A 22,188-nucleotide genomic window follows, 5' to 3' on the forward strand; every position below is an offset into this window, starting at 1 on the left:
TATAATAACAAACTCATTCTTTGCTAAGGGTGAGTGAATACTACGTTCCTTTTGTCAAACCCTTGTTCCCCAGCTGCCAAAATCAAGTGAGATAAGCAATTACTGAGAGTCTTGTTCTACTAATCGAACAGAGGCTTCAGTTCCAAAACACTAAAAAATACGGTTTCCCTCTTCAGACCAGAAGAAAAAGATAAGGCCAATCACAAATGCCAGCTTCTTTGGGTGCACTCAGCAACAGCTGAGTGTGGACTTTTTATTTGCCAGAGGCATCTGTGACATTTTGGTAGGCTCACTTGTAAGCCAACAAATAAAATGACAATTACTTGGTGCTTGCCAAAATGTCAGCCTGGTAGTGGCACCAGTAGTTTTGATTCACACTGACGCTGAATGGCTGAATTGTAAAGAGAGGGACTACAGTGTTGTTATTCACCTGCAATTTCTTTACTGATTCTTCCTATAACATAGTTGTACTGAGGGGAATTTTCATTTGGTTTAGCAAAATCTTATGGTATTACAGCACTGGAAATGTCAGTGGAGCAACACTTTCCAGCATTTAATTATGAAACACCTCCATTACAAAATGATTGATTCCCTTTTTGAAAGCAGTAAGTTCCATCCTGTGATAATATGTATTTATCCTAAGGTTGTGGGCTTGGCTTTTTGTTGTTTGCATCTTCCCAGGAACATGTGGAACTTTACTGCAGGTTAAGCCTGCACTTTTTCTTGGCACTTGATGCTATCTAACCTCTCATAAAGGCAATTGGAATTTAAAGAAAAATGCACATCCATTACAGTATCTTTAGTTTATACCTCTGAATTTGGCTTGGAATTGCAAGGTAAATCTCCACTGTGTTTACATGTATTGACGCTCTATCTGGAATCACTTTCTTGCTATGAAAGAGCAGTGATGGGTCCTAGAAAGTGAGTCCTGCTAAGGATGGGACTCAGCACAGTCCACAAATGGAATGGGAGAAGTGTCTAAATAACAGCGTTCGTCTAAAAAAAACCCAAAAACTAACCAAACCCAAAACCAGAACAAAAAACCCTGCCCAATAAAAAAGCAGCATTACAAAACATTTTAAAATGAAGTAGAAGTCCTCTTCTGCCCTCTACTTTACTGCAAAGTGAGTGACATTACTGAAGTGTTGCCTTACGTTAATTTCAATAAGTCTAACAGTCTTTATTCTTGCGGCAATGAGGCAGTGGAGGCACTGACAGGTATGAGTCTTGTATATCGTCCATGATAACTGAGAAGTTCTGAGAGTACTTGCTTCTTAGGAAAGTGTATCTTCTGTAAACATAACATTGACGTTATCTGAGAATACTATGCAGGACAGCAAAGTTTTCTGATAGCTGTGACTGAGAGTACAGTGCTTCTAATAGCGATATGATTGTAGAGTATTTCATCAAAGGTGGGCTATAAATTTTGAAGGTATCCTTCAATCTAGAGCACTGTTTCAGTTATTTAATTAAATAAATCCAGGCGTTCAAATAACCATCTTTACTAATAGTTCTTCATGTATTCCAGGCGCTTTTTAACTCATAGATGAAGACTGAATACCCTACTGTATGTATTTTAATCTTAATAGTATTTTATACAAAAGACAAGCCATTACATAATTACACTCTTCAATGTGACAAGGGTCATCAAGATTCATCACTTGGTGAAAAATGTTGTTGGCTTTACTGGATAGCACCTTCCCCTGCAACTCATTCACTGACTTTTTTCTTATTACGAATGTCATATTCTTGTTCTCACCTTCCTCTTTGGTGGCCGGTCACAAGTGGTGTTCCCCAGGGTTCAGTGTTGGGGCCAATCTTGTTTAATATCTTTATCAATGATCTGGACAAGGGGACTGAGTGCGCCCTCGGTAAGTTTGCAGATGACACAAAATTGGGCAGGAGTGTTGACCTGCTCAAGGGTAGGAAGGCTCTGCAGAGGGATCTGGACAGGCTGGATCGATGGGACATGTCAGTTGTATGAGATTTAACAAGGCCAAGTGCTGGGTCCTGCACTTGGGTCACAACCACCCCATGCAACGCTGCAGGCTTGGGGAAGAGTGGCTGGAGAGCTGCCTGGTGGAGAAGAACCTGGGGGTGCTGGTTGACAGCCACCTGAACATGAGCCAGCAGTGTGCCCAGGTGGCCAAGAAGGCCAACAGCGTCCTGGCTGGTATCAGGAATAGTGTGGCCAGCAGGAGCAGGGCAGTGATCGTGCCCCTGTACTCGGCACTGGTGAGGCCGCACCTTGAATACTGTGTTCAGTTTTGGGCCCCTCAGTACAAGGAGGACATTGAAGTGCTGGAGCATGTCCAGAGAAGGGCAACGAAGCTGGTGAAGGATCTGGAGAGCAGCTCTTATGAGGAGAGGTTGAGGGAGCTGAGGTTGTTTAGCCTGGAGAAGAGGAGGCTGAGGGGAGACCTTATCACTCTCTACACCTACCTGAGAGGAGGTTGTAGCGAGGCGGGTGTTGGTCTCTTCTCCCAAGTCACTAGTGATAGGACAAGAGGAAATGGCCTCAAGCTGCGCCAGGGGAGGTTTAGGTTGGATATTAGGAAAAATGACTTTACTGAAAGAGTGGTCAGGCATTGGAACAGGCTGCCCAGGGAGGTGCTGGAGTCACCATGCCTGGAGGTGTTCAAAAAACATGTAGATGTTACACTTTGGGACACGGTTCAGGGGGCCTGGGGGTGTTGGGTTGATGGTTGGACTTGATGATCCTAGAGGTCTTTTCCAACCTTAATGATTCTATGTTCAATTGCAAGCCTTTACCCAGCTGTGCTCCCTAAACTGTACTACTTAATACTCCTCCAGACTTCTTCATTCCATGAATAAACTTTGAGTGGTCTCTTTTATTAATGGTTATACACATCTGGTCCTGTCTTCTTCAGGACTGTCTCCTAGTCTTAAACTTTCTCTTTATTCCATCATATAATTCACCTCTTTGAAAAAAAAATTGTGTTCTCATTGCAGGAAATGACTTGGACAGGTACCGAAGCGAGTTGCTGGAACTTCGGCAAAGACTATTGTATGCTGAAAAGGAAAGTAAAAAAAGATCACACGAACTGAGCAGTGCCCTAGATGAAATTAAACGTGTAGTTGCAAGAAGAATGAACTTGACAACAAATCATACAGGTTTGTACATATAAAAATGTACTGTGTTAACGGTTCAAGGTTTTGTGCGCTCATGTTTATCACTGGTGTGGGGAGAAAAATGATTTGGTTACATTAGCGTTAGGTAGAAGTTTCTACTTGAAAAAAAGGGTGGCGAAGTAATCTGTAGCCCCTTTTTAAATAGGATCAGTTAGTAACTAAACAAATTAGGAGAGAAAAAAAAGGGGACACCATAGACTGCAATGGTGTCATAGTGGCAAAGCTGTATGTATTGCTAATCGAGTTTCTTACGTGCTTATCCCTGTCTTGCTGCCAGATACAGAGTACTGAATAAGCTATTTTTACCAGCTTTTACTATGCTGCTACACCATTATAAATACTAGAGCTTTCTTTAACCTGGAAAGCAGGTACACCTCCTCAGATGTTCTATGGTCCTGGCGCCCCTCATGTCCAGGTGGAGTGACTTTTGGGGGGGACTTTTTGGCCATGAGTGCTCTGCCGTCTTGCCAGAAGACCCCAGGCCCCGAGGTGTGTGTGGTGGGTGCACAGTCTCATATCAGCAGGCAGACCACGCACAGCTGGGTGCTTGCCAGAACCTGGGAGTTGAGAAGTCCCATGAGGTCTTGCTGGCTAGATAGAGCCTAAGAATGTTCCCTCTAGAATTCATTTTCATCTTGCAAGTAGTTTGTTAATCCAAAGAAAAGGTGAATGCTTGTAAGTGATGCCAATTAAAAGAAAAACTTTGAGGGGGGTTTCTCTGCCCTTTTTTTTTGTTTTTTTTTTTTTAAAAGGGACACTGACATGCAGTTAAGTTGACTCTATTGATATGGCTTCTTCCCATTGTTTAATTAAACTTATTTGTTTAAAAATACGTTAGATCCTTGCCTTACAGACTGTTGTACATCCCCACCTATCTGCACACTGTAGTTGCATACAATAGAGTAGACAGTTTGATTCTGTTCCCTAAAAGAAGTGATGTAGCAGCGCAGGATCTGCCTTCCTCCCCGTTCAGATTGGAAGAGCTACTTCCCTGCAGAGAGAAGGAAAACTAGAAGGGGCATCTGTGCACTGGAGACATTCCACAACACACCCTGACTTCAAAAAGAGTCTGGATGCTACTGAAAACTTCTTTTTAAAAAATCCTTCTTTGGATTCAGTACAGCAGGCTGGTATCAGATTAAAATAGGGAATAACCAGGACTGTTACAGGGGAAGAAGAAACAAGGTGCATTCCTGCTTTGTGTGGTCAGCTTCATTTCTTATCCTGTTCTTTCCTGCCTCTTTGTTTGTTTTTTTTCAATATTAATTCAGTGGGACTGTTCAGATGCACATAAACAAATGCTTGAGTGTTGGCAGAGTTGTGGCCTTTCAAGCTTTAGAATAGAAACCATGTTGTCAGCTACAAGTAGCCCCACATACTATGGACAAAGAGTTATTGCCTAATGTACATAATAGCAGTAGAAGAGCGTGCAAGTTCCCTTTCCCTCTGCTCTTCATTCTTACTGGATCAGCTGAATATCAGAAAGTATTAAAGCTGTCAGTTCACAGGATTCAAAGCAGAAATTTCTTAAAATCACTGAATAGTTTACCTTTTATTTTTACTTACTGTTCTGCTTTGCATCCCGATCAAGTTTCGTTGCGCAACAGAAATGAAAAGGTTTATTGTATGCAATAAAACTGAAGTCCCTTGCACAACCCTTCATAGGTACTACTTCCAAGTAAGAATGGAAAGTCCTTGAAAAGTTACGAAGGTGGTTTGTTTTTTTTTTTAAAAAAAAGTTTCTATGCAGCAAAATTCTAGTATATTTAATGGCAAAGCAGAGTGGGAGGAGTTGTGGATCTCTTTCATACAAAAATGTCTGGACATATAGATACACGCTTGCTTGATTTTTTTGGTTTTGGCTTTTTAAACTGTTTCCTGTAGGGTGGGGAATCTCTGTCGAGTCCTAATTTTCCATGGGAATATCTTTTGGAAGTTGAAAAACTTCAAACAAACATTGCGCATTCAGAAAGCCTCTGTCTTCATTGATCTAAGCTGAGTGAATAAAGCTGATGGTGGTAATTTGTAAGACTTGTTTTAAGTAACTTTGAAGGGTGGTAAATTTGGGGAGTTATCTTAGATGCATTACTTAGGAAAATAACTTTCCATCTAAGTCAATAAAACTCCTGTGGCTTTGTGGACTGTAAAACTATGAGTTTTCAAGTTTTCTGCAATTTGGAAGGCTGTTAACATGAGTTTGTTGGCTAAAGCTAATGGAGGTGGTGTTCTGGCAGCACGAAGTGCCCCAGCACCAGCCTCTGCGCAACGAAGTGTCTGGAGGAGGCGCCCGCTGAAGTATGAATTGCCTTAGATAAATTCATAGGAGCTTTGTTTTTCTTTCAGGACAAAAAGACATACACGTCTCGTGTAGCTAGTAGGGTATAGAAAAATTCAGCAGTAGAGAATGACAGACAAAATTCTAGTATGAGAGTCATATGCTGCCTGTGTTAGGAAAGCAAGAGTTAAGCCTTTAGACAACTGGTAAATAAAGTCTGGAGTGATCTTCAGTTTTGTTTCCAAGCAGTTTTCTTAAATATTAGACAGACCATTTGCTATTCTTCGTAAATATAGTCTTCATTTTAATTCAGTCAAATACCTTTTTTAAAATTGCATCGTGCATATTATATCTGCCCCCATGGGTATCTTACTTTAAACAATATTTTTTTTTTGCAAGCTTACAACTGATTTTATAATGACTTTAGAATTAAGTTGTTTAAGTTTTTATTAAATTTATTTTAAAGAATTTTTACCACCACTGGAACATTCAGGAATGTTTATATCAAGGAAGATAAATTAGTAAGTTAGTGGCATCTACTTTTTATATGGCCTATTTAAAAAAAAGGATTATGTTTATAATGGCAGACTTGAGTTATTTCAACATGAATAAATATTATAATTATTTTAATCTTTATTTTAAACTAGTAAAGAAAAAAAGAAATATTTCATACTTCTATCTTAATTACTGCAGTCTTTTGTTTCTCAAAATAGTTTCTAAAGGCCTGGATCTGGATGTCATTTTTACCATAGGACTTTTTATAACCTGAGAACTTCTGTTTGAGCCCTGGAAACCACCATGTGTTATATTTTGGGGAAAGCATTTAAGTTTGTTAATTAATTAAGAAAATCATTGATCAGAATCTGTGTTTCTTTTCATTTTAAAAGTTGCATGCCAACTGTGCAAAAAACAAACCAGTTTTTTTCCTGCTGCTTTTAGAATAACTGCTTAATGTGTTTTAAGATGGCTCAATCCTGCAGCTGTTGTGGCACAGGGAAATGCAGGCGGAGTTCCCAGGACATTCAGGCTTGGAGCTCTGCACCATCGCCAGGTGCGGGGCGTTGTACTGGACAATTCTCCATTTATTAAAGGAGCATAATATATATGACATATTATCACTTCTGAGGAATAGTTCTGACTGAATAACCTTGTGTGTGGTAATCTGCTAGTATTCAGTTGAGGAAAACAGTTGAAATAACAGGCTTCACTGCTGGCTTTTTATTTTATGTGTGTATGTGGGTTTGTTATTTCTTTAAGATGATGTGAATTGGAAAGTGTTAAACCTCACCAGAAAACTGCCCGTGCATCTTACAAACATGTACTACTATCTACCTCACCTTCGAGAATATGAAGATGCCATTTTCCCAAATGTTATTTTTGGACAACAGAGAACTGGAGGTAGGGAATAAAGTTTGCCTCATATTTTCTATATGTTTATATTTTATATTAAGTTCTAGTGATGAAGCATCCTCAGAGTTTGGAGGGGTTTTTTTTCTTTAACTTTGTAATGTTGCCAAGCTGAATAAATTTTAATGGGGATGGCAAAAGCACTTTTAACACTCCCATTCCAATTTCAAGTCTTCCCCAAAGTATTTTTATAAACCTTTTCAAATATCAACAAAAAATAGTAATAACTGAAAAGCATTATTATTGTTGTTCTTAGTCATGGATTCATGTGGCAAAGATGAATCAGCTGACATTTTTTCCCCAAAAATTAGTATGAGTAAGGAAGCCGGGGAGAATTTACAATTCACGCAGTTTGCTAAAGTTAAAAGCAAATAGAAAGGTGATGTGATCATTTGAAGGATATTAATAAATCTTCAGTGTAACTTTTTCATCCAGATGAGAAATCAGCTGACACCTGCACAAATCATAATGAATTCCTGTGAACTATAACACAAATGATTGTTTCAGCTTCTCCTAATTTCATGTGATAGGTAAAAAGAACTTTCAAAAGCAATAAGCAAACAAGGAACTAGTCAACTATTTTGCTGAGTTTTGTATTTCGTTAAAATTTTGACTTTTTTTCTAGGGTTAATTTATAAAAAGAAACATTGGCAGCACTTTTGATTTAACTAAAAAAATAACTTGGCCATGCCCATGACATGGGCTAGTGGTTCTACTGGAGTAGTGCTGTGGTTCTCACTGGAGTGAGATCTATGAACCCATAGATCAGTGTGAGTATGCAAAAGACCACAGGTAGTCAGCAAAATGATTTGCAAAAAAAAAAAACCCTTCCGAAAAATAGATACATTCACAAGCAAGCAAGAAAAAAAAAGGGGGGAAGAAAAGTAATAAGAAATAAAAGAAATTGCATTTGCATGTTTAATTTTCATTTATTTGTACGTGAAAATCACAATAGCAAGACCTCACTTTAATAAGTACAGGTTAATCTTCAGTGTGTAAAACCAAACAAAACCCCAGTGGTTTAGCAGGTTATGTGCTGGGAAGGAACGTTGGAACTTTGGCAGTTTTGAGCTGATGGCGCAGATGATGACGTCTGGAGGAAGTCACTAACTACACCTAATCCTTTCCTTCAAATCTGTTGCTTCCTTACCAGCCTCCCGAGGTTTTGGTGAATAGGAATCTTCTGAAAGGACTGAGCCATATTATGTCACCGACTTCAGTAATGCCCTCACCAGTGAAGAGAGATGTAAATAGCACAGGTTTTGCTACTAGTGGAGTCTTTGCCAGAGACAATTTCAGTTCCTTTCTTCTTGATAAGAATGTCTAAGTTCCTTTCTTCTTATTATTGATTATGTCAAAGCCATGGATTCATATCACATAAACTGCTCAGAAAGATTTTTGAGATTTTGATATTTTTCTTATTCCTTTCTGAGATACACAGAGCTCACCTCCTGCCGCAACTCGCTCGGTAAAGCAGTGTTACTTTAACTCTTACTACTCAGATCTGCAACTCTATACCAAGACCTAGCACTTATTTTGCAATGCCCACTTTTGAAACGTAATAGCAGATACCTATATGTTTGCCAGAGGTAGTAATATCTCCAAGTTCTCAAATGTTGACAGCCTACACAGTGTAGACCTAGTGCTTATAACACAGACATAGGTGTCTCTAACCTAAACTTAGCTGGAGGTGTCTCTCTTTCCAGGTAGTAAAGCAAATGCTGTCACAGTGCTATAGGAGTACTGTCACCACGTCTCACGGCCACATCAAACCAAAATTAAAATGTAATTTCAGTTTCCCTTTACCTGACTTAAAATTACATGGACTTCTTTCTTTGCAGTCTCACTGGTGATGGGTGTTCCTACTGTGAAAAGGGAAAAACAACATTATCTGATTAATACACTGCATTCCCTACTGTATGAACTTTCTGAAGAGGAGAAGAATGACTGCGTCATAATCGTCTTTGTAGCAGAGGTGAGTTTGCATGGAAAGGTGCAGTATGCTGATCAAAGGACAATATGGAGGTTTATGTCTTTGTAATAGCGTAGGAGAGGCTGCAAAATACTGTTAGTTGGACCTTTGGGAGGGATTTCTTCAGGGCTGGAGGAGATAGTGAGCAATTACTGCCTCAGTGTTCATATGTGGAAAAAACCCTGTAACGTGGATGATCAAAGGGTAAAAAGTCATATTACATTTACAAACACAGTTGTTGCAGTCAGATTTTCAAACAGCACCATATTAACTCATTATTTACCTCTGAAAGTATTCTAATTCAAGAATGAAATGTAAATCCTCCACAGAAAAGTTCCACAGAACCTGAAAAAAGTAAACTTACTCTAACAACAGTTCAGATTATTTATCTGCTGCTTTGATATCATAGATATTGCAAAGTACCTTGACATGATAGACCCTTGCCTTCTGCATGTGTATTAGCATTTCTTGTGAAAGGGAAAACTGTTCAGAGACTTGAACGGTTCCGTATTTGGGAGAGTAAACAGTGCTCAAGGTAAAATATTGGGTTAAAGTAATTTTTTCTCATTTGAAAATGCTTTAATCATATTGGAAAAAAGCTACAGAAGGGAATTAGTGATAGTTACTTGTGGGTAAAAAGACTGTGCAGTTTTTCAGGATTCATATTTATTCTTCATATTTCTTCATCTTTCCATAAACAACATTACATTTCATACCTGTATTCATTAACAGTTAAAGTTTGCTTTTTTAGTTCAGTCATCACTCAGAGCAGCTTTTGCAACTGTAATTCATAATATTTAAAAATACAAATATTCAAAAATATTTCAAAGAGAATATTCAAAAATTCAACATAATTCCCTTTATTAACTTAGGTCATGAATTCCACTTTTCCAATTTGATCACAATGAGAAGTAGATAGGCCCAGTGTTACTGGCTGTAGTTCCTCTTCAGCATAATTTTCAGGAGATGAACTTATTTTACAGTTGCTGTTTCCCAGTAAAGAGCCCTGGCAACGAAGAGCTTTGCCTAGCTGCCATTAACCTTCTACTACAGGGCTTCAGAGAGTTCCTTGAATTTTTAAGGGTTAATTTCTGAATAGTAAAGTTTCCCACTGTGGACAGTCCTAAAGTGGCACTTCTAACAAACAGTAGCTTTGGTTGTAGTAATAGTCCATTTCAGCCAATTTAGGATTAAACTGCTGTTGTAAGAATCAGTCTCTCCCCTTTCTCCTGTCCGCAAAGTCACTTTCTTGCAGCCCCCATTTTTCAGCCATGCAGTAAATTAGAGCAGGTTGATTGTGCTGATATGAGATGTGATAAGAACATTTAATTATGAGAGGGGGGCAGGTGTGTTCACTGATTCTAAATCCACACCTTTCTTTTTCCCAGAAAGTTTCAGAAGATCAAGTTAAATGTTTACATCATGGGTTAAGTCAGAGTAACTTATTGACTAAAACTGAGTTTCAAAGTTGTTGGTATTTTTTTCTTATCACAGTTCTTTATTTAGCACATTGCATCTTTTTTACTTATTACAAATTTAATACATAGGTTGTAACAATTATTTGTGTATTTAAAAAAAGAATCTGAAGTGCTAAGACAGGTATTGTATTGCTTTCGAAATCCATAAAACTTAGCACTGTTTAATAAAGTTAACAGATGTGTTTCCCACACTAAGCTGTTATTTTTGTGAAACAGCGGCAGTGAATAAGTATGTCCTTAAAATCTCCAGACTAAGAGCCATAAGTTTGTTATATTAGGAAGAAACTCTAAATAAAAATTTTAAGTATTGCTAGCTTTAGAAAATTTTGCTTAGGTGACTTTTCTCAACAGCCTCGGGCCTCTTTTGTGACTTTTCGAAACAGCACTTTTTACTGATAGTTATATGGCTGTGCTTTTCTGGCATAAGTGAAAGCTGTAGGATAGACTTTCATGCAGAAAATGGCTTGGCCTCCTGCAGAAGCAGTGAAAAAACAAAATGCAGAACCATAGCTGGAGATAGTTCAGTTCTACATTCAATTACATTGAAAGTTCAGTTGGCTTGAAAACCCCATAGTGTCCTTTAGTAGAAACACTGCCATAACATATTGCTTTTGTTTGGAATGAAAAGAATTGAAGAGTAAAATTGGAGGTTTTGCCTGTGAATAATTTCCTAAAAAATTTTGCTTAATACTAAAACAGGTGACTTGAACTGAACCCCCTCCCTTTTCTTTTCTTTAGGTGAATGCAGAATACGTTAACAGTGTTGCAGACAGTGTTAAAACCAGGTAAGTCCCATGGAGTGTAACACGGGACAGCTAGTAAACACATTTTGAGCTTTTATGGAAAGAATTAGAGCATTTTGGCAATAAATTACAACTCTACCATACTGAAATGGAACTGTAAAGAAATGAGGCAAAGGTGCGCTCTAAATATGTGTATCGTAACACACTGTGAAATTCAGAACAGAGGATGTATATCAGTTTATTTTCCTTATTTCATAACTATGCTTTAGCTAATCAGGCAAGGTCTCAAGCCTCTGATAAATATTTACTTGAACCTCAGTTTTTTCCCCATTAAATTAATGCTGCAATTCAAGGCACCTGAGCCTATGTGTATTAGGTCCCCACTGACTTCACGGCCCTCCAATGTATTCTTACATCTGTCGTGTTTTTGAGGTGGTTTTGTTTCCTCATTTGCCTCTTTTTCATGAAGGCAATGGATTTTGGACAGCAATCTGATTCTATTTATCATGCTAAATACTCTTGTATAATGGGTAACATGAGATGGATATTCTTTGCTGTGCCAAATTAATACAAGAGTTATCAAATGAAGGCTTGAGTCCCAATGCAGTTTTGCTTGCTCTTATCATTCTTTCCCATAGAGATGGCATCATATGCATGTGAAAAACCTTAGAGCAGCTTGAGAATAACAACTACTAAATTAAAATGATTGGGCAAAGAAATACCTTCATTGGAAGATCTATTTTGTCTTACGAAAGCTGCTAAGATATGGTATAGTGTAGCTAGCGCTCACAAAACAGGTAAGGCTAAAGGCCCTGAAGTGCAGCTGACTGAAAGAAGCAAGAGATGAAATCTGCATTTTGCTGCAGTAGTGGTGTTGCTGTTTTCTGAGGTGCACAAGCTCATTCATGAATTATGTAGTCTGACAGAACCCCACTTTGGCCAGTATCTGAAGCGACACAGCCTTTCCCCTCTCTTCTTCTTTAAAATGACTACAAGAGTGCTCTCAATCTTTGTAGCAACGTTTTTTAGAATATTAACAAAAACAAACAAAAAAAGTTGACCAAGATCCCTGGAGAGGCTGCCCTTTTACTTCACCTTTGAGGCTTTGCTGCATGTCCTGCTCCACTCAAGGTATCCCAGACTGTATTTAGGGTGCAGGTTTCCCCAGAATGCTCCCCAAGCTGAGCCTGCTAGCGAAGTAATAGCAATATCTTCTTGTCTCCAGAGGGTTTTGCTCAGCTGGGAGCAGCTGCAGCTAGGACAAGGTGAAGAGGCAGTCCTCTTTAGTACCACTGAGCACCACAGGGTACAGTACAATACGTACAACAACCTAAGCAGTTAGATAATTTTTATTATTTCATTATGGTTTTTGAAAATACTGCTGCAGAGTAGATGCTCTGTCAGCGTCCCACAGTAAGATTGAGGTTCTTTTTCATATGTATGCTTGTATTGTGATGTGCTTAATTTTGGATATTAGCTTTTTTCATTAATCATAGGAACAGTTGTGTGTAGCTCTAGGTAGTGGATTTGATTGTGAATCACGGCTGTGTTTTGGCAACCATCTCAGGATTATGAGTAAGCACCTATAGATGCAGGAGGGGCAGGATTTCTGAGACACGCTTCTCTTCAGTGTTTGGTGAATTACAGTCCTTGTTCTGATGGTTGTCAAAGATCCCTTCTTGGTTCCTAATTTACGATCTCTGTGACTGAGTTTCTTTGCTAGAATTGCGAATTCCGGTTAAGGGGGAGCAGACTGAATTCTGTGGAGCTGCTGTCCATGGTTACCCTCAAAAGTCTTTTTGACGAATGGGGTCTCACTAAGCATCTCTTAACAGCTTCCCCAGAGAAATCCAGTCTGGAGTCCTAGAGGTTATTTCTCCTCCTGATTCTTATTATCCAGATCTTTCCAACCTGAAGAAAACATTTGGGGATTCAGAGGACAGGGTAAGGTAAGATAGCTGTATAAAACCTAAGAACTTTTGCTAAGAGTATAAAATGGAAAATTCTGTGAAAGTCAAGATTGTTTGAGCTGATAATGTTTTTGTATTTCAGAGCTAATGGACCTCAAGTGTACTTTTAAAAAAATTATTACACTAGGGGATGTTGAGAAAAACTATGCTGCACATCAGCTTCAGGGTGAGAGCCAAGACGTCTCCTCTGGGTCTTGACTCTAGGCATCCCACAGGTTTTAAACGAGATGGATAATGCCAAGAGGCGATAGGCTAGATGATCTGGTCATAAAGGAAAAACACAGGAAAATGTTTGATGTGATAGATAAGGGAGAGGCTCTGTGAAACACACAAAGAAAACCCCATGTGGCCCCTTAGTTAACTAGTAACAACTACTGTGGGTTTAATTAATGACCTAACTTTTGGTGAACATGGGCTTTTTATACTACTGTTAATAATATACCCTAACTGGTGATTTCATTTGCTCGTGTGCCCCAAATTCACTGAGACAGAGATTATAACCTAATAAAATTGATTTATTGGAGGAAGTAATTTTCTTTTGACCAACAATAACCAGTTTATCAGAAGCTACCCCAACAATGCAGCAAGAAAGCTGCAGTACTGACGGTTGAGGTTGAAGGAAATCAGCAAGTGTATATATGCATGTATACTGGGATTGTAGATAAACCTTATATCTTTCAGAGCATAAACAAGTTTACATACTTATGCTTAAGTTTCAGATGTTACTAGATTTGAATCAGATACATGTTTATGTTAATTAAATACCGATAAATTACTCTCCGGTCTTTTAGCATTGATCATCAAACAGCAGCTTCATCCTGTGGTAAAATGAGAGACTGTACTTTGTAGGAAAAAATCTGTGTTCACATTTAAACCTGAAAATGAAGTTTATCAACCTGTTTTCCATGCAGTTCATCAGTAAAAGCACTTAATGTTAAATATTTAAGAAATAGTTGGGTGTTGGTCTCTACTGTTCGTAATATATTGAGTAGAACCTTTAAGTCATTTGACATGAATATGCTTGTTAGACATTTTGTTTCGGGCTGCACTGATACAGATCTAAATTTTTTGCTTAGTTAACATTAACTTTTGTAGGAAAGTCAAATTATTTACAAATGTTTACACTGACTATAGAGCAATTTTTATTCACTTAACAATGAGTTAGAATACTTAGCCTTAAAATTTTAATGTAGAGAAAAAGCTGCAGAGCATTAAAAATGCTTTTATTATAGAAATAACTCTTGCAACCTGCCCAAAAAACTTATCAGATTTTGCTGCTTATGTTTAGGTGGAGAACTAAACAGAATTTGGATTATAGCTTTTTAATGCTATATGCCCAACCTAAGGGAACATTTTATTTACAGGTATGTTCACATTATCATTAAGTAGCTGCAATACATCTGTACCTATTATTAGCTTTGGCACTTTTGTTTCAAAGGCGCCAGCAAAAACAGCAATCTATTGTTACTTTCTTTGTATTTTGCCTGTGCTCTTTACAAGCATCCACATATTTCTGTGCTTATATACATCTTGCAGCCAGGTGCTATTTGATTAAATCCATCTGTACCTTCCTGTCATTTGTGAGGTTGAATAACAAGGTAACTAAAGTGTGAAACCCTTATTTGATTAGGTTAAGAAAGTCAGAGTTTAATGTGTTTTCCCTTGGTGCAGCAAGACAGAATAGTGGTGGTAGGCCCAGGTTATAGTCCAGATCACAACAAACCAAAAAACCCTTACAGATAGGGAAGCATACCAGTATAGTGATACTGGAGACATGGTTAAACTGCAAGTTGGTACTGATCCTAAATTCTCCAGAAGGTTTAGAGTGTTAGACTTTAAGAAGATCCCCATGCATTCAGGCTTAGGTTTAGCCATCATTCTAGATTTGTGCTAATTTTTACTCCATAAGGGCGATAATCACCACCAGAGATTCCAAAATTTATCATGACTGTTCAATAATGGAACAGATGATAAAATTTTATGTAGCTAGTGAATGACAACGGTTTTTAAAAAACCTCAGAACAGCATTTTGCTGAGTGCTTAGTTTTCCTGGGTCTTCTCCTGCTCAAACAGGCCACAGATTCTGCATCACATAAGTACATCACAAGATTCCCAGAAGCAGAAGAGAAGACCGCAAGAGCAGGCATCTTTTATTGTTCTTGTCAGCATCTAACACAAATGCATTTGAGCTGGGCTACTCAAGAGTCTATGCTCTGTTCTCAAATTTGGCATAGGCACTCAGAAGACAGGTGGACAAAGAAAAATGTTGTCTGTTGAACAGTTAAGGTTTACTGGAAAATGGATTATTTTCCCATGACTTTCCTACATTTTTAAGAATGTTGCCCAAGTTTGCTAAGTGCACTAGAGCATTAAGGCATGGGAAAACATGGTGAAGGGAAATGTTAAGCATGCTGCCAGACACTTAATGTTACCTAACTATTACTTATCACTTACTATTATAAAGTTCTCCAAGTACTCATGTTTGCATGGAAATTACTTACTTATGCATTTGTATTTTTAAAGAAATTCGAGAATATGCGTTTTCTTATCTGGGACATTACATAAGGACTGAACTTTGTTATTCGGAGCAAAGCCTGGATTGTGATGGTCTGGTGGCAGTTACGGCTGCATCCAGAATGTTCTTGGAAAGAAACTATGCCTTCTTCATATCGTTACCTAGTATATCCAGTCCTGCATTTGTGTGTCCAGTCTGCAGCTGCTTCTGTAGACCAGACGCTGGTCTGCCCAGAAAGTACTCTGTAGAGTACAGGTGAAAAGAAGGAACACATGGTGCCATGAAGTTATTTATGATCTCTCTCCATCTGGAAGCCTTGTATTAATGGAAAGCAAATAACTTAAAAATCCTGTTCCTCAGCCTGGTACAAAGATTTACTTCAGGAAACTTACAGAAAACTTGAACTAGCTTAGATTTTATTTACTGTTTTGTCAGCAACAGTATCATCTGGGTGATGGATATTAAATTCTGAATTTTGAAAGAAGATAAGCATATGTAATTACTCTTGATGTCTGCATATCATGAGCCAGACAAGATCTTAGCTGAATAAACACATAAACACTCATTCCAAGATCCTGCTGAATCAGGATTTAAGCAAGTAGCTTTGCGAAGACCATTGATACTAATGGGGTTACGATGTGGATGAACCTTACCTACTGATCAAACATAATCTCTGAAAAAAAAGACAATAAATCCCATTGTTCATCTCATGTCATTTCTTCTACTTGAAGCATCTCTTCTACTTTGCCTGTCTTTCCCCTCTCCCTGAACAAGCTACTGGTCCTTTTGGACTTTTTTGGGACGTTTTCTTAATCAATAAGAACCTAAGGGAACTGTGAAATACTTGTTTCCACTTTCACTATACTTCCTGGAGTCCACCAGAGCCCCTTGAGACACTTGTAATAACATCAGAGACAAGATAATGGGATCTTAACGTTGCCATAAAAGCAGGCATTCAAATCCCAACCTAGTAGTGAGGAGATGCCTTTGTTCTTTGTGTCTGTATAGACTTAGTTCATTTTGAAGTGATTAAGCATTTCAAATCTGAAAGTATCTTTGAGGAACTGAGATACAGCAGTTTTGGGGAAGTGTTTTCTATTGGCACTCAGGTGAACCAAAAATAAAACATTAAATAAATCTTTTGTATCTTCAGTTAAAATCTATTATAAACTTCAAACTTAGTTAATTGAACTACTGCTATGCTTTTTTCACCTCATGGGTTTTTCCCTTGTGGAGGTGCGGGGAGCTGTTTGTATTTATACATAACATGTATGTATATACTGGTAATATATATTGCCAGCAGCACTTATCTGTACACCATTATTATTTCTCTAGTGTGTTTCTCTAATGGTTTTAAGGCCTAAGCAATAGCTCCATGAAGTCATTAGGAGTCTTTGTATTGATATTTTTTTTCCTTTTCCCCCAACTGGACTCTAGGTCAAGCCTGTTATTTGGTAGAGTTCCCAAAAGGAATAACTTCCATGAAAGTGCATTTTTAGCTGAAATTTTCTTTATGCTTGTACTAATGCCTTGCTATTGCGCATGTATCTTTTTTTCATTCCGAAGTACTGACGAGTGAAGGGAAGTTAGCTGTGATCATGTGTTCTCCTGGCCTTCTCATGGCAAGGGGGCAAATGGACTAGATGGTTCATATCTTGAACTTCCTGGTCCAGCTCTGTTCAGCCACGGCATAATCTCCTTTAGTAGATAAGAGCATATGAAAAACAGGTGGCTGTAAGCTGAAGCCAGAAAAATTCAAGTTAGAATTTGGGTACCATGTACTAAACATTGAGGGTAATTACACATAGTATAACTTACTGAAAAACAACTGATACTGAAATCTCTAAGCAGTGCCAGATGTTCTTCAGCAAGATGTGCTTTAGCTGAACACAAATTACAGGGCTTAGTACAGGGTTAAATAAACAACTTTCAATGGCCTGTGTTACAAAGGATATCAAACTACATTCTCCAATATTCACTTTTAACTGTCAGCTTCAGAAAAGACTGTTTCAGACTTCTCACTATGCAAAACTACTTTCAGTTCATAACTACATTCACATGCACTTTGCATTACAGCCTCTGTTTGTCATCTTTGCTACTTTTGTACGCTTTCTTCTAGTGTTTCTCGATATGGTGGTCTCACTAGGTTTTTAAGATACTGCCTTTCATCCTTTTTTGGGTGCCTCTCAATCTCTCTTTAAGGATCCTCTGAAACTCTCTTTGATTCCTTGCTCTTCTCCTTTTACATCTAGCTACTGGATAATCCTCTTAGCTAATTTAATTTTATGCAAGATTTCTTCTAAGTTGATGTTTTGGGGTTTTTTTTGTTATTCTCTTCTGCATAACTTTCACTTCAACTCAATCCCCAGATCTTAAAATCTGTTAATAAGAAATCATCTTGATCAGTTCATCTCCATCTATTTTATTTTTTTATTATCTTACCATCAGCAAAAGCTGACAGGGTCAAAACAGATCTCTTAATCTTGTCTTTCAGCCCTCATTCTACTTCCTCCTGGGTTCACTGTTGACAACGCATTTCTTCCCTGCCAGCCCTATACTTGTAGTAGTGGCCAAATTCAGCTAAAGGCTGTGGGCCTGCTCTCTCATGCTCTTACTGCTGACTCTGCACTGAGTCAGTTGAAGATGCAAATCCAGCAGGAAACCATGCTTTTTTTTCTCTCATAACAATAATTTTCTGCCTCTTTAGCTTTTTGAATCAGATTCCAGCACCACCAGACAAGCATCAGGGCCAATGAAGTACAGCAGTTAGATCAAGTTAATTGTGTCATTACAGTGCACCCCAACATTTTCCTGAAGGCTTTGCCTCCTCTTCCTGTGTTTTTCATGCCCATGCTGAATTCAGACCCTGAATTTCTTGCTCCTTAATGATTTCTGGAATACATTTATTTCCTTTGCGTCATTACCTCTCAACTTCTTGTTTGGATTTATTCTCAGCTTTAGTAACTGGAACAGCTTCTGGCTTTTCAGATCCCCCATTCTTCTCTGAAAGTCATGCAAAAATGCAGCCAAGGCCTTTCCCATTTCCTTGACGGATGTCACTCTCCTTTTTCAAGTATCCTTTAGCTGGCTCTACTGCTGTATTCAGTGTCAGCCTTTACAACACCTCAGAAGCTCCATGTATTCCTGTCCTTCAGTGTGCTTCACAGCCTGTTCCGTCTTTCATGACTAGTATTCCCTGAAACAACTCAGGCATCTCAGTAATCATCCACAGTTCTTCTCAGTAACCTTTTAGGTATGACAAAGTCTGCCCAGGCGACTCTACAGAGCTTTTAACCATCTGCTTCAGACATTTCTCTTTTCAAAGAATTTGCTCCTGCTGCTTATCAGTTCTTACGCAACTTCAGTACAAACTCTCCTCTCTTCTTCCTTAACCTCTATATTTTTGTTTAATGTTTTCTTTTAAGTGAGATCTCTGTAAGGCAGGGAGTCCTTCTTTCTCAGAAAAGTAAGACGCACTCATGGTGTTACAGTCACTCCTGTAAATAAGTATTTAATGAATGATACTGAAACAGAGATATATGTAGAAGCTAATTAGCAATCCACTGTAGTTTGGCACAACTTCAGCACACTGTACAGCAGTCAAACACAGTGCAGTTATCACTTAGATGTGGAAACATCACTTCCACTTGTCTTCTGTTTTTTATTGGGTTTTTTTTTTCCCCCCACAGCTGGAAGATGATATTATAGCCAAAACTGATTATATTCAAAGAATAAAAAATTTTGCTGCTGAACAGTCCCAAGAGTGGATGATGCTCGAGTTCTCCCAGCTTGGATTTATTGGTAAGTATTAAGACCTCAGCAGGGCCAATTGGATTTGGAGCTGCGTAGGTTGGGTAGGTCTCACTCAGAATTACATTTCAAAGTATGGAAGGACGCACATATCAAAACTTCCTTGGTTCTTCAGAAAAGCTCCCACTGGAAGTCCTTTACTTTCTGTGCTCTTTAAAATTGTCTTTTTAAGGCAGAGTCTCCTCAGCATAGGATCTAGTAGTTGGGTTCCCATAAGAAGCAAATTGTTCCACCTCAGGGCACTATGTGCCCCTGTAGCGTGTCATCTTCTTTTCAAGAATGGAATTTGAACAATATATAAAAAAATCTGCTTCCTTTCCTCTGTGCAGCAGAACATACATCCCATATCGTAGGGAAGGTTTTTTGTTATTTTTAGTAGTAAGTTTATTTTTATATTTTTACTTTGGTTCTAATATAATTTACTTGTGATAACACCTTAAGCGTTAGGTCAGACAAAGAAATTTAACAAAATCTGCTAATACAAATAGCAAGAGAACTAAATGAACAGTGATAGTATTTTAAAAGTGATATTTTTCATATCTAGGTCTTAATTTAAAGATATTCAGTATAGTATTGCCAGTGAAATTTCATGTCTAGCATTTTGAGGAATTATTCAGACTTTGTTTCATCTGACACACCGATACAGGTGACAGGCAGATTTGTGTTTGGCACTAGGATGTAACTGCGTGCTTTGTTAGTCAGCTGGTTCACTGTGTGAGAATACCTCCAGGCATGGAATGGAAATCTTTTCAAAATCCCAACAAGCTGGAAGATAAGCCAATCTCCAAAGTTGGAGTCTGTGTGAAATTTCCACTAAATATCAGAATTACATCCATGTGTTTAAGGCTGGAGTAAACATAAAGCTGGTGATATTTGCACAGCAATTAAAATATCTGAATGTGCAACTTCTTGTCTTGCTTTCAGGAAAATTGTTTAAATCAGAAGACCTGCCACTCATAGTGGAATTTTTTCTCATGTTCTATAAAGATAAGCCCATAGACTGGCTTATAGACCACCTGCTCTGGGTTAAAGTGTGCAATCCAGAAAAGGATGCAGTAAGTATGTCTATGAATTTATGAACCTAAGTCATACTCAAACAGTCTCAGTGACAAAATAGTTTATTTTCAAAAAGCGGAATAGAAATCTCTCAAACCTGACTGACTTTGGAATTTGTGGGGAAAGATCTGCTGCAGGTCTGCATGGAGTGGCACAGTGTTTGAGCCCATTAGGGCATATGGAGAGGCCTGACTCACAGAAACGCAGATTTTCACACCAGAGCTGTTTTGCCTCCGTCAGCTCATGGACAGCACAAGCTCACATCTGCCTGCAGCTGTAGGCAACCTCACATCACCATAGCAAACTTTGAATATGGAATCCGATGTGGACTATCACTTCTCGTAACCTTCTGCTGTCTTTCTAATATGAAAGTCAGTAAATAAAGCCTACAATCTTACAATCACAGTTGTTCTGAATTTTGCATACTAGTTCCTTTCTTTCAGGAAGCAGAACTGAAGTGTTTTGCTTTAAATCTTTTACTACCTGGGAAAAAAATTGACTTGTTTGCCTGGAAAAAAAATTGCAGGGAAACATGTAGATTGAACAAACTAAATGATACTTTTCAATGAAAATGAAAGAAACAGCTGTGCTGAATTACAAAAAGTTACATTTCTAGCACTACAGGCGACCCCGATGATATGTTAAGTATTTCTTTAGGTCCTTTTGCGTTCTTTCTCTCACTAGTCTTTGGTGCTGGTCACTGCTCATGCTCTTGTCTGTTGACTGTGCCAAGGAGGGCTGAACAGAGTTTCTGCTCCATCTTGGTTTTTAAGGCTCAAGAATTTTATCTGATTAGTGTAGCCAGTCCCCACACCAGGTGTTCGCACACGTTACTTTTGTGTTGATAAAGGAGGATGAAGAGACAGATAGGAGTTGTGCAGAGCTGGAGACTGAGGGGAGCGGAACAAATAAGCTTCAAGTTTTACTGTGTAGCAGAGGTGACTCATGGGATAATGGAAGGTCCCTGGTTTTACACTCAGTAATGCCACTGAGGAGTGTTGATTCCCACTTCATACAGATAGGAGTAAGCTTTGAAATCCTACTCCGTGGGTTAGGCCGGGTCATAGCAGTTAGAGTGAGCCTCGAGCACCTCTATTTTAGGTTCTTGCCTGCCTGTGATAACGATAAAAAAAAAAGATACTATTATGTTAACACCACCCATTCCAGATCTAACATGTGTCAACTTCTTTCCAATAGATGAAACATTTTACTTTTTTAAATTACTGTCCTAGTTTCTAAGATCTGATTCATACCTAAACCAAAGCTGTGTTCCTGAAAGGCAGGCAGGCAGGCAGCTCGTGCAAATCTGCTCTGGCAGAGCCAAAGCAGAGTGGTATCAGCAAGTTATTCTAGTGAGTTTCACTTCTGCAATTGTGATTTCAATTGCTGTGGGTAGCAAAAACCTATGAAGACAAGTCACTCTCATGCTGGCCTTGGGTGGGAATGACCAGTGGAACTGTTCATGAGAATGCAGAAAATGGAGGCCGGAAGAAGGACAGAGATCCCAGCTGCTGCTGCTCCTCTGCGTGACAGGTTAAAGCAGTGGACTTTCCTACAGGTTCCAGAGAAGGCAAGCTGACAGAAATCCTTACACTTTTGCCTTTCCAACCAACTAAGAGTGTCACTAAGTGATCACACACTGTGCCTCGTGGGAGGGTCAATGGGGCACCTGTTTGTGGCTTTTATGTGCCATCCTGTGGTGATGGCTGTTTGGCACACGTTTTCAGCCTGGGCTGAATATTAACATACCAAGATTCAGCTACATCTGCTCACCGAGTTGGAAAAGACAGTTTGTGATGATCGGAGACA

The 22,188-nt window shown here is 38.7% G+C and overlaps 1 protein-coding gene across 1 annotated transcript in view; it reads left to right on the forward strand.

The window, feature by feature from the left end:
* MGAT4D (MGAT4 family member D) overlaps nucleotides 1–22,188 on the forward strand; it is a 39,584-nt gene that overhangs the window by 8,519 nt on the left and 8,877 nt on the right. Inside the window, exons 2-9 of the mRNA XM_075090526.1 lie at nucleotides 2,974–3,135; nucleotides 6,686–6,826; nucleotides 8,677–8,810; nucleotides 11,024–11,070; nucleotides 12,864–12,977; nucleotides 14,287–14,362; nucleotides 19,203–19,314; nucleotides 20,248–20,378. Coding sequence (XP_074946627.1) covers nucleotides 2,974–3,135; nucleotides 6,686–6,826; nucleotides 8,677–8,810; nucleotides 11,024–11,070; nucleotides 12,864–12,977; nucleotides 14,287–14,362; nucleotides 19,203–19,314; nucleotides 20,248–20,378 — 917 coding nt within the window. The remainder of the gene's footprint in view (nucleotides 1–2,973; nucleotides 3,136–6,685; nucleotides 6,827–8,676; nucleotides 8,811–11,023; nucleotides 11,071–12,863; nucleotides 12,978–14,286; nucleotides 14,363–19,202; nucleotides 19,315–20,247; nucleotides 20,379–22,188) is intronic.

The sequence above is a fragment of the Phalacrocorax aristotelis genome, chromosome 4 (genome assembly GCF_949628215.1).
Source record: "Phalacrocorax aristotelis chromosome 4, bGulAri2.1, whole genome shotgun sequence".
NCBI lineage: Eukaryota > Metazoa > Chordata > Aves > Suliformes > Phalacrocoracidae > Phalacrocorax > Phalacrocorax aristotelis.